This window comes from Hipposideros armiger, unplaced genomic scaffold, assembly GCF_001890085.2.
Source record: "Hipposideros armiger isolate ML-2016 unplaced genomic scaffold, ASM189008v1 scaffold_1146, whole genome shotgun sequence".
NCBI lineage: Eukaryota > Metazoa > Chordata > Mammalia > Chiroptera > Hipposideridae > Hipposideros > Hipposideros armiger.
Window position 1 is genome coordinate 319,575 of NW_017732496.1, and position 13,803 is coordinate 333,377.

The 13,803-nt window shown below is 47.3% G+C and overlaps 1 protein-coding gene across 1 annotated transcript in view; it reads left to right on the plus strand.

The window, feature by feature from the left end:
* Positions 1-7,188: 7,188 nt before the first annotated feature.
* HPX (hemopexin) overlaps positions 7,189-13,803 on the plus strand; it is an 8,464-nt gene continuing 1,849 nt past the window's right edge. Inside the window, exons 1-7 of the mRNA XM_019632474.1 lie at positions 7,189-7,309; positions 7,458-7,522; positions 7,627-7,698; positions 7,884-8,005; positions 9,652-9,805; positions 10,480-10,692; positions 10,959-11,099. Of these exons, the coding sequence (XP_019488019.1) occupies positions 7,227-7,309; positions 7,458-7,522; positions 7,627-7,698; positions 7,884-8,005; positions 9,652-9,805; positions 10,480-10,692; positions 10,959-11,099 (850 nt within the window). The 5' untranslated portion in view covers positions 7,189-7,226. The remainder of the gene's footprint in view (positions 7,310-7,457; positions 7,523-7,626; positions 7,699-7,883; positions 8,006-9,651; positions 9,806-10,479; positions 10,693-10,958; positions 11,100-13,803) is intronic.

The window sequence follows — 13,803 nt, forward strand, 5'->3', positions numbered from 1 at the left end:
CTGCCCNAGCCTGGAGGGAGGACTTGCTAGATGGATTAAAAGTTTCTTTTCTTGCCTGTCTTCCAGACATCTGAGTCTGCCCCCCACCCCACCTCCACCCCCACCCCCAGCCTGGGGCCAGAGCAGCCTCTTACTCCAGGGCAGAAGTCCCTCTGGTTGTCTCCCTACTGTCCCATATACACTGACAGAGACAGCAATACCCCACCCCCATATTAAATAAATGTGTTCGCCATGTGTTTTTGTTGCTTTCTTGTGGGGTGGGTCTGTGAGGGGATGGGATGTTGGGACTAGCTCTGGACTAGAAGGTAGGCAAGCAGGGGACCCAGATTCCCATATGGGTCCTGAAGTTTTCAATCTTCAGGAGAGGAGAGCAAGAGAGGGGGAACCCCTGGGACCCTGAGCCACCTACTAAATCCCCATCCCCAGGTCCTGCGTCGTCTGCAGAAACAGTAAGTGCTCTGGCTACTTGCCCTGGGACTGAAAGGAGCCTGGGGGAAATGACCCTTGCCCTAAACACAGCCACCAGCTACATGGAGAACATTGCAGGGTATGACAGCAGTCTTCGAGGCCCAGGCCTAGGTTAAGGGGCCTGGGGCTAGCCCAGGCGGAAGCTGGGTGGGGGAGACTCCATGGCAGTATTAGAGCTCCCCCAGAGCCCTGGAGCGCTGCTTCCTCCTCCTCTCCATTTCAAGATTGCATCCTTTCCCCACAGTAGAATGAGGCTCCTAGCACCCCCTCTGAGCTCCAGTCTGCCAGGATTTGACTGCCATTTCCAGAGATAATTACAACCCCACTGAGTGATTTGGGAGGTAGGGACTAGGATTCTCTCTTTACAAAAGGCTGAGGCTCAGAAATAGGGCATATTGCTGATGAAGAGCAGAGCCCAGACTTGAACCTATAGGTGTCCTTTTAACTGGTATGTTGTAGCATGCATGCTTAGGCCCCTTGCACCTGGCCTGGTGACTGGCAGAGAAGGCACTCAGTGAGATTCGGGGAATGATGGGTCTGTGAAGGCTGGCTGTAGGAGGTGATGGGAAAGCTCAAGGCATTGTCCTGGTAGCATGACTCCAGGAACTAGGATAAGGGGGCTTGTCCATGGACCTGTGGAAGACCATGGGGGCCTCACATGGACCAAATGGAAGTCTCAGTTATGTTCACCTCCCTGGTCCTCTTTGTCCCCACTCGTTGGGACCCGGTAGGCAGGTGGAGGGACAGATGACCTCCCTGAAGGTTCTAGGGCAAGTGTTCTTGAAGGACCTGCACTTGTGTCTCTGATTATGAGTAGGATTGCTTGAGCCCTGGCCAGCAGAGTTGGTTGCTCAGTCGTCAGTCACTCAGCACCTGTGGGGTCTTCCCTGAGACCTCTCAGGTGATGGTCTATTCCTCCCCTGCACCCTCATCTTGAGAAAAGCAGCAGCAGTGACAGATGGAGGCTCAAAGCTCCTAGCCCTCAGCCTCTCATGTGCTTATGTTCTAGACACCTAAAGGTAGCAGGGGAATAAAATGACAATAAAGGTGAACTTCCTTGGGTGGGAAGTCCTAGATGGCTCCCCTACCAACCCAAGAACAGAATTTGAGAGCTGATTTCCATAGGTACCGGATTAGGTAGATCCCCTAAGCCATGCAGAAGGTGTCTCAAGGTGGGGTCACTCACTGCCTCCGAGACATGATCACAGTGGGTGTTTTCTTCCCAACTCAGACTATGGGCCCAGAGATAGGTGGAAGTGGTTCCTGGCAGTGGAGGCTATGCCTCAACTTAATTGGCATAAGTCTTAAATGATCTTTAAAGACTTGGTGGTTGCAGCAGGGCCGCCGCTGGGACAGGTCAGAAGGTAATTCTGTGGTCCTGAAAGGGCTTGTGCTTTGCTTGCGATCAGAACAGCTCTATGGCAATGCGTGCTCAGAGGTCCATTTATTCACTCAACAAGTACTTCTGAGCAGTTACTGTGGGTCAGACAGAGTGATGGGCCATGTGAATACAGACAGAAATGGTCCCTACCCTTCTGGAGCTTATAGTTTACTGGGGGAGGCAGGCAATGAAATAAACACATGGAACTAAACATATAATGACCGTTTGTGTTAAAACTGTGAATGAATAAAATGCAATAAATAAAATAGAGAATATGGTTTTAAATAGGGTGGGCAAAGAAGGCCTCTTTAAGCAGTAACCTGCAGATTGGGGGAGGGTGGGAGAGGAATTCAGCTGCATTAAGAAGAGGAGGTAGAGATTTTTCAGACAAAGAAAGAGCAGATACAAAAGTCCTGAGAGGTCAAGATCTTGGTGTGCTGGAGGACCTGAAAGGAGGTCAGAGGGACTGGAGAGGAAGGAGGGTGGAGGGAAAAAGGAAAGGAACAAGTCTGGAGAGTCAGGCCTGAGTTGAATCATTTAACTCAGGTACAGAGTTTGGAGTTGATTTGGAGTATCACAGTAAATCATGGAAAAGTTTAAGTGGTAAGAATGAAAGGGTGCCTTATGGGATGAACTGGCAGCTGGAAAGTGATTCTGTGGGGTGGGAAGAAAAGTGAAAACAAGAAAACAAGAAAATTCAACATCTCTTAACTGTTCATCTTGAAGACTGTGGCTACCTTAAAGCCATCTGTAAGTCTTCCAGTTCTAGGAATATTTTCTAATAAACTAATTGGGCAAAAGCCCAAAGAGGTGTGTGCACCAACGTTTATCACTGCTTTATTTATAACAGGAAAAAATCCCAGGAAAACCTAAATGTCCATCACCAGGGAATGATTATATACAGTTCTGTTAAACATATAATGAAATTGTACGCACCCTTAAAAAATTCTGATGTCTGAGATACACTGTTAAGAAAAAAAGTTTTATAAAATCGTATCTGTATTTTAAAAAGGATGCTGTAAGAATAGAAAAACGCCGGAATAGATAAAATGTTAATAGTAGTGTAGAATTAGAATTAATTTTTATCTTCAAGAAAAAAATAAACTTTTAAGTGAGAGGATACGGTGGTCTCAGATATGCTTTTGAAGCTGACCATGATTGCTACGAAGAATGTATTGTAGAGGGTCAGGAAAAGCAGAGAGGGAGAGGCTATTTCAGTGGTTAGGCAAGAAATGGTGGTGTTTGCACTATGAGGGAGGCAGAAAGGCGGACAGATTTTAGGTCTAATTAGGAAGTAGGAACAACAAGATTCAACATTTGTTAAACACACAGTGCAGGCACTGCCCTAGGTGCTGAAGATACAGCAGTGAATGAATCAGAAAAACTCCTTGTCCTGTTCATTAAGGCAGTAGGGTGGGCAGCAGCGTGCTGAAGCTGGTTCGTACTGGCTGCGGGAGCTCATTGTCAAATTTTCAGGAATTCTGACAGCTGGTTGTTAAAACCTAGCCATTATTAAAAATTAAATGATGTAAACTTAAAATTCAATACATTTTATTAAATCAAAGATAATAAATACTCAACGCTCATCACTTCCTAATTATTTTACTGCGTTTTTCTATGACCTGTGCTCTTGAGCTAGTTTACATCTATCGTATCTGCATGGCGGAAATACTGTATAGTGGGTAGTATGTGACCGTGCATTTCTTCCCAACTCCATGTTTGCTGATGTCTTGTTGGTAGCTTGAAGATGGCCATGATAGGCATTTACACCACAGAAATTAACAAATGCTACAAATCAGGGCTTTTATTCTTCTGGAGAGCTGGCTGTTAAACATGTGCCAGGACACTCCCTGATAGGGTATGGGGTACACTCCAAGGAGTCAGGCAGCCAGAGCTTAAATGTGACTCTACCACTTGCTAACAATGAGATTTGGCTAAGATATCGGTGTCCTCATTTGTAAAATGGGCCTAATAGTACCATATATATATATATATCTTAATGAAATAACCCCTATAAAGTGCTTAGCACAGTGGTGCCAGGCACATACATGTGCCCATAGATATGAGGAAATTATTATTATAATGATTTATTCATAGAGAAACAAGAATGGACTATGCAGGAAAGCCCACTGTGGACAGAACACAAGAAAACGTGCATGTTGGAGGAGTCCTTTGGGAGCAGTGAGCTTGTTTTGGTGCCTGGAGCTTTGCCCCTAAGCCTTCTCAGCCCTGGAAAAGGAGGAATCCAGTCTCTGCTCCCTGAAGCTCACAGCCTCAGGCAGCAGGCCTAGCACACCAGCCCTCAATGGCCCAGGAGAAATGACTGAGGTCAGAGAACTCGATCAGCAGCAGGGCAGGCTGACATGGCTGTTCCAAGGGACAGTGGGTCAGTGTCAAGCTTAAATGTGGCCCCTGGCAATGCAGGAGGAAGCTCTGTTCATGCAGACATTTGCAGGCCCACAGTTCCGACCCCCTGTGGGGGAAGCCAGAAAGCTGCTGGTTAGGTGGACTGAGAAGACTACATGGAAAAGGAGGTTGTTGGATTTTTCTGGGCTTGAATTCCCCCAGGAAATCAAGAAAGAGACTGAGGTCCCCAAACCCACTCTGGGCAGCAGAGGTTTGCAGAGGAAGGAGACATGCCACTGAGGCCTCACAGCCAGGCTGGGAGGAGCGAGGGAGGAAGGCTGTGCCGAGCTGGTTTAAGGGTGTGAGTGCATTGCTCCCTGTGGCCTCCAGGGGGCGCTCAGGCCCAAGTAAGGACAAGCTGGTTCTTTTCCGCTCAGGGCAGAGAGCTGGGAAGGACTCAGGACAAGAAGAAACACCACCTAGAGAAGCAAGGCCAGCCCAGTCTTGAATCTTCTGAGAAGAGTTGCCTTGTGCCCTGTGACCAGCACTAGGATGGCCAACATATCCACAGGCTAGGTTTCCAAATGGATAGTCCTCTGCCTCTCAGCTCCTGCTCAGAACTTGAGCTGTCTACAGTGCAGAAGACTCTGCTGGCCTGCTCTTGGTGTGAAGAGAAAGGCTCCTATAATAGTATCTAAGCCATGTTAGGGTAGGCAGGCGAATTAGGAAACAGTCGTGACAAGAGGCTGTAAAGCCCTCTTCTGGGATAGATTAAGGGGTGCTGTGAGGGACCCAGAGCTATCTGAGGAAGAAGAGGCCAAGCTGAAAAAGCATCGTCCAGTATATGTGCTATCTCCCCTCGGAGAGACGCGCCCGGTCAGAGGGGAAGCTGCAGCCCTGGACCAGCACGTCTGTGCAGGGCCCTGATAAAATGACTACTGAAGACCCTCGCTATGGGTTTTTGGGGTGGGGGTGTTCATAATTCAGTGTGAACACTTCCATCTCCTCAGGCAGACTTAGTGAAATCTTTGGGCTATGCAGACACAGTTCTGGAGCTAGACACAGTTGTTGAGGGGTTTCTGATGCAAGGTGCTCAGGAGGGAGAATCCTAGGAAGGTTCCACAGGATTTTCGAGGCTGAGAGGGAAAGAAGCGGTGAGGGGTAGTCTGGCTTCAGAGCTCAGTGCTCAGCCGCTGGGTGGAGCAGGTCCAGCCAGGGATGCCCTGTAGAGGGGAGAAGGTGGCAGTCAGGCATCTGCCTCAGGGGCCGTGGCATTGCCCATGCTGCTAAGAACTTAAGGAGTCCAGCTTTGCCCACTAACTTATGGGGAGGAATGATGCTAATAAGGCACATTTTCATTTGTAAGTCAGGAGAGGACGCTGGCAAAGGCCCAGTGACATGTTGTTCCAGAGGTGGCAGAAATCTTTGTTTTCCTGTTGAGAGGAGCCTTTGCAGAGTAGAAAAGGCGTCTGAGTTTGCTAAGATTGTGTAGCGGGATGTCAGGGGCACAGAGCCATCTGAGAGGGATCAGGGCCCTTTCAGGCTGGGGACAGGGGTCCTGGAACCTCAGCCTGGCCCATAGTTGACTCTGCTTATATTTGTCTTCAGACTCCACAGGAAGTCTCAGATAGTAATGGGAAAGGCTCTGAGAGAGGCCCCAGGGAGTACTGAAAATAGCAGGTACTAGAGATCACAGGTGAGGTCCCAAAGCTAGAGGAAGAGGGATGTGGGGCTGGGACACTGTACCCTGTGACCAGCACCAGGATGTGTCAACACATCCACAGGAAAGAGAAACAAAACCATAAGATGGAGGGCAGTGACAAGGAGATCTTTGACCACTCGATCACAATATGCCTCCCATCACAACACACCCCAGTCCCTGATAGTCCCCTTATCCCAGAAGGAGGGAAATTGTCAGAAATTTGGCTACAACACTAGTCAGTACTTGAAATCTATTTTTTCGTTCAACGGATATTATTGAGCACCTATTATATGCCAGGTACTATTTGTGGTGGAGAGAATATAATAGTAAACAAGATAGGCAAAACTAGACAAAGAAAAAAAGCAACAAATAAGTAGACAGATGAAATAATTTTAAGTTTTAATAAGTGACATAAAGGAAACAAGCACGGGTCTGAAATGGCTGGATAGAATGGTCAAGAAAGGCTTCACTGAGAAGATAGCATTTCAGCAAGAATTTGTTTTACAGGTTATACAACTCACTACAGTTCTATTTATTCTGTGATGGGTAAATAAAACACTTTCCTCTTAATGTGGAAACTACCAGGAAAGACTAATTACTAGCAGGGCTCTCTGGACGAGAGACACCTCTTCCTGTCCCATTACTGTCAGCCCTTCCCTCTCAGGTGATTTTTGCAAAGCTCTTTGCCAGTGGGGGTGGGGCAGTGGGTGGGACTTGGACATTTGACCGCCTGAAATCTTATTGACCCATCAAGGGCAAAGCTAAAGAGGCCTGGGAATTCCCCCCGGAAAAGCCCTTGGTAGAACTTGGAAATAGCTGTTCTCTGAATGTTTCTAAGTATGTTTGCATGTGTGTGTGGTTACAAAGTACATAGAAGTATCATTGTCTTTTGCTGTCTTGGAACAGGGCTTGACACTTAGTACATAAAAATGTTAGCTTCCCCCTGTTCTGTCCTCCTCCATTGTAGAGGTATATCCAACCACAAAAAGGAGGCCCTCAATCAATCCATCCCCTTCCTTGATCTTATGGGCACCCAGTTCCCTCACCAAGATGATGAGAGTCACAGCTGGGAGTCATGGCATGGGCTTGTCACTGTTTGAAAGTCATTGAAGGGGGATGGGGCCTCCTGCCGGGAAGAGTTAGTCTTGGACTCAGATTTCTGTCCAGACCCTGACCTTATTTACACTGATGTAATCAGTCAATATTGGCCTAATCCTGAGAGACAGCTCATTCCCAATGGGTTTGGAGGTGGGGGTGGCACCACTGCCATCTCTATATAGGGAGTTCAGTCCAGTGCCCAGAGCTGTCCTGTGGCCTCTTCAGCTCAGCATGGCTCGGACACTGGGAGCAGCAACTGGACTGGGGTTGTTGGGCCTTTGCTTGTCTCTGGCAATTGCCAGCCCTGTTCCTTCGTGAGTAAAGCTGGCACTTGAAAAGGAGAACTGAGGTCTGGGCTAGAGTAGGATAGGGTTAGTTTTTGGGTCCGGAGCAAGTTTTGGATCAGGAGCTAAGGAAGTATTGGGCCCAGTGGACCCAGACATCTTTCTATCTTCTTTCTAGGACTAGTGCCCCTGGGAATGGAGCTGAAGGTGGGAATAGGATCAAGCCAGACCCAAACGTGCCTGGTGAGTCCCTGACTCCCTGAGAATGTTTATCTGTCTAGCTGTGTCTCTGCATTTTATCATCCAACTGGTCTTTTACTTTGCCATCTTCCCTACTTCCACCTCAGAATTCTGTTCAGATGGCTGGAGCTTTGATGCTACCACTCTGAATATCAGTGGATCTATGCTGTTTTTTAAAGGTAAGAGGAGCTGTGGTTGGGGCATTTGGGACTTCGGACTTGGTCCCCTTCACTAAGGGTGTATCCATCTGTGGGAGATCTTAGGAAGTACTCATATCTGAGGGTATCACCCACAGCTTCATCTGAAACTATCTCAGAATGCCAAAAATTTGTTTCGGATCTCTCAGTGAGTGTGCATTTTCCAGGGCAGTATGTGTGGAAGAATCGTGAGTGGACCGAGGAGTTGATCTCAGACGGGTGGAAGGATTTCACCAGCTCCGTGGATGCTGCATTCCGCCGTGGTCATGACAGCATCTTCCTGATCAAGGTACCGCTGGGTCAAGGTCAGGGTTGGGCCAGGAAGTTCTGGAATTGACAGGAGAGACCCTCCCCCAAGTGGTCCTGGCATGGAGCCCTTACCAATAGGTTCCAGGTTTCCCCCCCACTGTGCCTTTCTTTCCCAAAAAAGCTCAGGCTAAGGAAGTGTGTGCATGTGGGCCGGGCAGGCACAGCACCCAGTGGCTATTCTTCAGTCCTGATCTTCATCCAGACCTCTCTGCTACTCCTCACGCTCTTGGACATCCTTTCCATCTTGGCAATTACTTCCCTTGGCTTCCGTGACCCTGCATCAGGTCCTCTTCATATGGTGGCCAGGTTGTTCACAACACAATGACTCCTGGCCGAGGGGATGAGTGGAGGATGAAATCCAGCCTACTGTGCTCACCAAGCTGTGTGCCCTGGCCCAGGCTGTGTCTACTCAGAGGAAGGGGCGCCTTCCCCTAACGTGCTCAAAGGCGCTGTGAGGTTGGGGTGGCCCTCACTGCCAGCTTTCTCTTCTCTCCTGCCTCTTTTTTTGCCCTTTCTCAGATTTCTCATCCTCAGCCAGTCCCTGAATGTTCCTTGGGGACCCAGCCCAGCCCTTCCATACACCCTCCCTGGTGGTCTTCACCATTGCCCTGGCTCTGAGGACTCGCTATGTTGTGGATACCAGATCTGGACTTCTCCCTAGAGCTCAACACGTCTTTCCAATTTCCTGGCAGACATCTTCGACTTAGATGTTCCATAGTCACCTCAAATTCAGCATCCCCCAAACTGAATTTAGTGTCTTCCTTACAAATCCACCTCTTCTCCTGTGTTACCTATTTCAGTAAATAGCACCATCACCTGCCAGTTCCTGCAAGCCAGGTGCACATGGGTCTTGAGATCTGGCCCTCGGTTATCTTTTCAAGTTTATCTCCCACCCCTGCCACATTCTCTGTGCGAGCTATATGAGCATACATGTGGTTCTCTGAGCATGCTCTGTACATGCTGCTCCCTCTGCTGGGGACACCCTTTCCACACTTGTCCACCTGGAAAATGTCTGCTCAGTTTTCAATCCTTGGTCCAAATGCCTCCTCCTCTGTGAACTTTCCAGGAACTCTGTAGGTAGACTTAGGGACTCCTGATACATTCCCAATGCCCTTCACATGCTTCTGTCTTTGTAGTTATGTGGCTAGGATGGTAGGATCCTTTCTGCATCTGTACAGTAAAGTCCTTGAAGGCAGAAACAGTCTTGTCATCCCTTTATCACCAATACTATGTCTGGTATGTAGTAGTCATTCTTGAATGAAATGGAATGAATGAATGAATGAATGAATGAATGAACAAATGAATGTATAAATGGATGGATGACTGCAGGATGATTATTTGTGGATGTATTTGCCAAGAATAATGGTGTTGCAGATAAGTGTGCCGTGAGAGTGTACTGTTGTACATAGCCAGATGTGTGTGTTGTAGTAATAGTGACGGGATTTGCACCAACTGAGGGTATGTATTTGTGCAAGGGGACAGCTCATTGTTGTCCACAGATGGACTGAGCATGTGTGGGGCTGCAGGAGGATATTGTGTAAGTGCAACACATCAAAGGTGTGCATAAATACAGAATGGCAGTATGTGGAGGCGCATAGTTAAAAAACAGAATGTTTTTGTATGCAGGGGGACAAAGTCTGGAAGTACCCTCATGAGAAGAAAGAGGAAGGAAACCCAAAGCTGCTCCAAGAAGCGTTTCCTGGAATCCCATCTCCACTGGATGCAGCTGTGGAATGTCACCGTGGAGAATGCCAAGATGAGGGCATCCTCTTCTTCCAAGGTCAGTCCAGGTTGGAATGAGAGAGGTTGGAGTAATGGTGAGTTGGTGGTGACAGAGGTAATGATAGGAATGGTGATGGGGGTGGGGCCACTATATGGCTCCCCAAGGAAGGGATGAAATAGGCCAGTAATGGTCTAAAGTTCAAATAGGGGAAGAGAAGACGTTATCCTGGGGAAGGTAACTAGGTGTAATTCTGCTAAAAGTTCTTCATTGTTTCCCATGACCCTTAGGACAAATTTACCTTCCCTAGTCTTATATGCAAGGCTTTCCATGACCAAGTCCCTGTGAACCCTCCGTCCTTGACTCTCATTGTACCTTTACCTTGAATATGAAGCTCCAGAAACTCTATGTTGTTCTCTGTACACCCAATTTGCTTCATGCCTCAGACTTTCCACTATCTGGAGTTCCTGCCTTGTAGTTCCTGCTTAAAATTTAATTTCAGTATCACCTTCTCTGGGAGGTTTTCCCTGACTCTCCCCACTGCCCTTGCTGAGCTGATCATATACACTTTGCTGCTCAATTTTATTGTATGATTCACTCTCTTCAACTGTTTCCCTGCCGGGCTGGGAGCTCCATGTGGCCAGGACCGTATCTGGCCTATCCTGGGGCGCAACGCAGGCACAGGGAGGGCATAGGCTGGCCTCACTGAATGCTTGTTGATTGATTGGACAAAGGTAACCGCGTATGGTTCTGGGACTGGGCAACACGAACCGCAAAGGAGCGTATCTGGCCAGCCGTTGGGAACTGCTCCTCTGCCATTCGGTGGCTCGGCCGCTACTACTGCTTCCGGGGTAACCAGTTCCTGCGCTTCAACCCTGTCACGGGAGAGGTGCTTCCTAGGTACCCTCTGGATGTCCGAGACTACTTCGTACGCTGCCCTGGCAGAGGTGAGAAAGTCCCAGCCCCTGGGACCCCCTGGAATCCATCTACCTTCCTTGAATTTGCAGACCCCCATATACCCTGGCTCCCACCTTAACTCTGTGGTATAACACCTTGGCTCTTGCCCTAGCCCCATGTCCATTCTGGCTCTTCCCAGTTGTCCTCATATGGGGGAAGCCTACACCCCACTAATTCCAGCCGTCTCTTCTACCTCAGACTTCGTTTTGACCCCTGGCCTTTGTCTGTGTTCCCCCTTGCCTATTTCTTCCACTAGGCCATGGACTCAGGAATGGGACCCAACATGGGAATGGGACCCAACATGGGAATGGGACCTATATGTATATGCGCTGTAGGCCAGATCTCGTCTTGTCTGCACTGCTGTCTGACAACCATGGTGCCACCTATGCCTTCACTGGTGAGAGATACCCTCAAATCCCCCACCTCTGCCCTCCATACCGCCCATCTCTTTCACGTGTCTCCTATCTCTGATGCACTTCCTCCATTTTCATCAACGGTGTCCCTTATTTTGTCGCTCAGCCCCCATCCTTAGCATGCCTTTTTTTTTCTTCCTCTCATCTCCTCTAATGCATATTGTTCAACCTTGTCTCTCATTGTCCAGGCCTCTAACTTCTGTCTCCCAATGTAATCTACCCCCAGGCCCGTGTCCTCTCTGGACCTCTCTGGGTCCCTGTGTCCTCCTGTTACCTTTGCTCTTGCAGGTCTTGCCGGGTCCTCTAGCTCCCCCTAAGCCCGTCCTCAGGAGCTCAATCTTTTTTAGGTCTGTGGTTCCTATGTCCAGACCTCTGGGAATAGCATTACCTGGGTATGACATCTCCTAGTGTAGAGAATCTGCCACACATTGGGTCCCTTAGATCTTTAGGAGATAGCTTCACTAGCCTGCGGCGGTTTCTCCTATGAGTGGCCAGTGAAGATACCTCTCCCTAGACTTGTAGCATGAATTGGTAAAAACCATCTAATGATATATCAGGATGCTCTGGAATTAGTCAGGCAAATAGTGATAAATGTTGATCACTCTTGAGGATGGCTCCAAGAGAAAGAGTAAAAAACCACATTACACTCAGCCTAAGACATACTTGTATGTATAATCAGATGCAAATGTAAAATAGAGGTGAGAACATAGAGCAGTGGAAATCCTTTTTATCTACTAACTCCTGGACAAATCTAATCAGATATGACTACTAAGCTATAATGAAAAATGCACAGACACAACAAAAGCATATCCCCACAACAGTAATGTGTGCTGTAATGAGAACATACATTTGTGAAACATACACCTGCAGTGAAAATGTAGGCCTTATACTGAGAATATAAGCCACAGTTAAGAACACTTAAGTACCAGGAGAATATGCAGCTATGGTGAGAGCATGGGACCATTGGGAGAACACAGAGACAAAGAAGTAGCGATAGAGATAGCTAGAGATAAAGAGATAGAGAGATGGAGAGATAGAGAACAGGGTTACAAGGGGACCACACAGAGATGTAGAGAGAATACTCAGCCATGGAGAGATCTCAAAACTTCAAGGCCATGTGACCATGAACAGAAAGCAGCTGCATTCCTAAATCAGAAGTATTAGGTATATTCCATAGCTGTTGAGAGAGCACCCAGACATGGAGAGAGTACAGTTACATTAAAAATACCCAGCTGAGGTGAGAACTTATTATCTCGGTGACAACACCAGTGTGACCCAGCTGCTCAGCATAGGGCTGGTCCTCTCCTCTCTCTGATAAATCTCTCACTTTTCTCTACTTCATGGCTTCTTATCCATTCTTTCTCCTTTTATACAACTTTGGCTTGTACACGGACCACCATGACCCCTCTACCTTTTCTCTATTCATGATCTTTCAGCCTCAGACGCGGCTGATAAGCGCCTCAGTTGCTGTCTTTTTCCAGAGTGGGAATCTGACTGGCCCAGCCCTTATTTTTATTTCACCCCACTAAAGTGGTTGCTAGTCAGCCTATGAATTGGCTATTGATGGATCGGGGGCTCATCATTTATTTCCTCTGCACAAAAAGCAGCATAGCTCTGGTTCTCAAAATAAGGGCTATGAACATGGTAGTTTCAGCAGGAGGGGAGGTGGATATGTAGTCACCATGGCATGCGCAGTAAATAGCTGTAAAGATAACTTGTGGCTGCTGCAAGAACACCAGCTATTTGTTCAACAAATATTTATCAAGTGCCTGATAGGTACTGGGCATTGTTCAAAGCACTGGGATATGGTAGTCTACATGGCAGACAAGACACCTGCCCACAGAGAGCCCACTAGAAGGAGAGAGGACAATGAGAAAGAAGGAAAGAGAATACTTTCAGGTAGTATTAATAGCTGTGAAATGTTCTGAGAATATCAGAATGTTTTTTACTCTCAAATACCATTTGGAGCTAGTATAAATGAATTTTATCAGTCATTGATGTTTTAAAATATAAAATTAAAAATGTATCAAAAAAGCTGTGAAGAAAATAAGTCAGAATAATGGGATAGAGGTGAGAAGAATGAGGGGTCCGTTCCTTGAAGAGATGATTTTTGAGCTGAGATTTCAGTGGTAAAAAGAAGTTAGCCACATAAAGCACTGGGAGAAAAGCATTTTAGGGAGGGTAGACAGCAAATATTTTGAGGAATCAGGAAAGGAGTATAGTGGAGGAACTGGTGAGTGGCCTGAAAAGAGGTAGATTATATAGGCCTAGGAAGGATTTTTAACTGTAAAAGGAAGCCAGGAGGGTTCTTGAGCAGGACCATGACATGTTCTGACTTTTTTTTTTTTTTTAAAAAGATCATCCTGGCTTCTTGTGGACCATAAGTCATAGAAATCCAATTGTGTAAGCAGGGAATCCAGCTAGTAAATCTTGCAGTTGTCCAGATTAGAGGTAATGACAGTTTGAACTAGAATAATAGCAGCAGAGGTGATTAGGAGTCATCATGACATACTTTGGAGGTCGAGCTCACAGCATTGACCAATGGATTGGACATTGGTGGGAGTGGGGAAGGGAAAAGAGAGGTTTCAAGAATGACTGAGCTTTTTGGGACTAGGCAACTAGGTGACTTTTTCTAAAATTGGGAAAAACTAGGGAAGGAGTGAGAGAGAGAGAGAGAGAGAGAGAGAG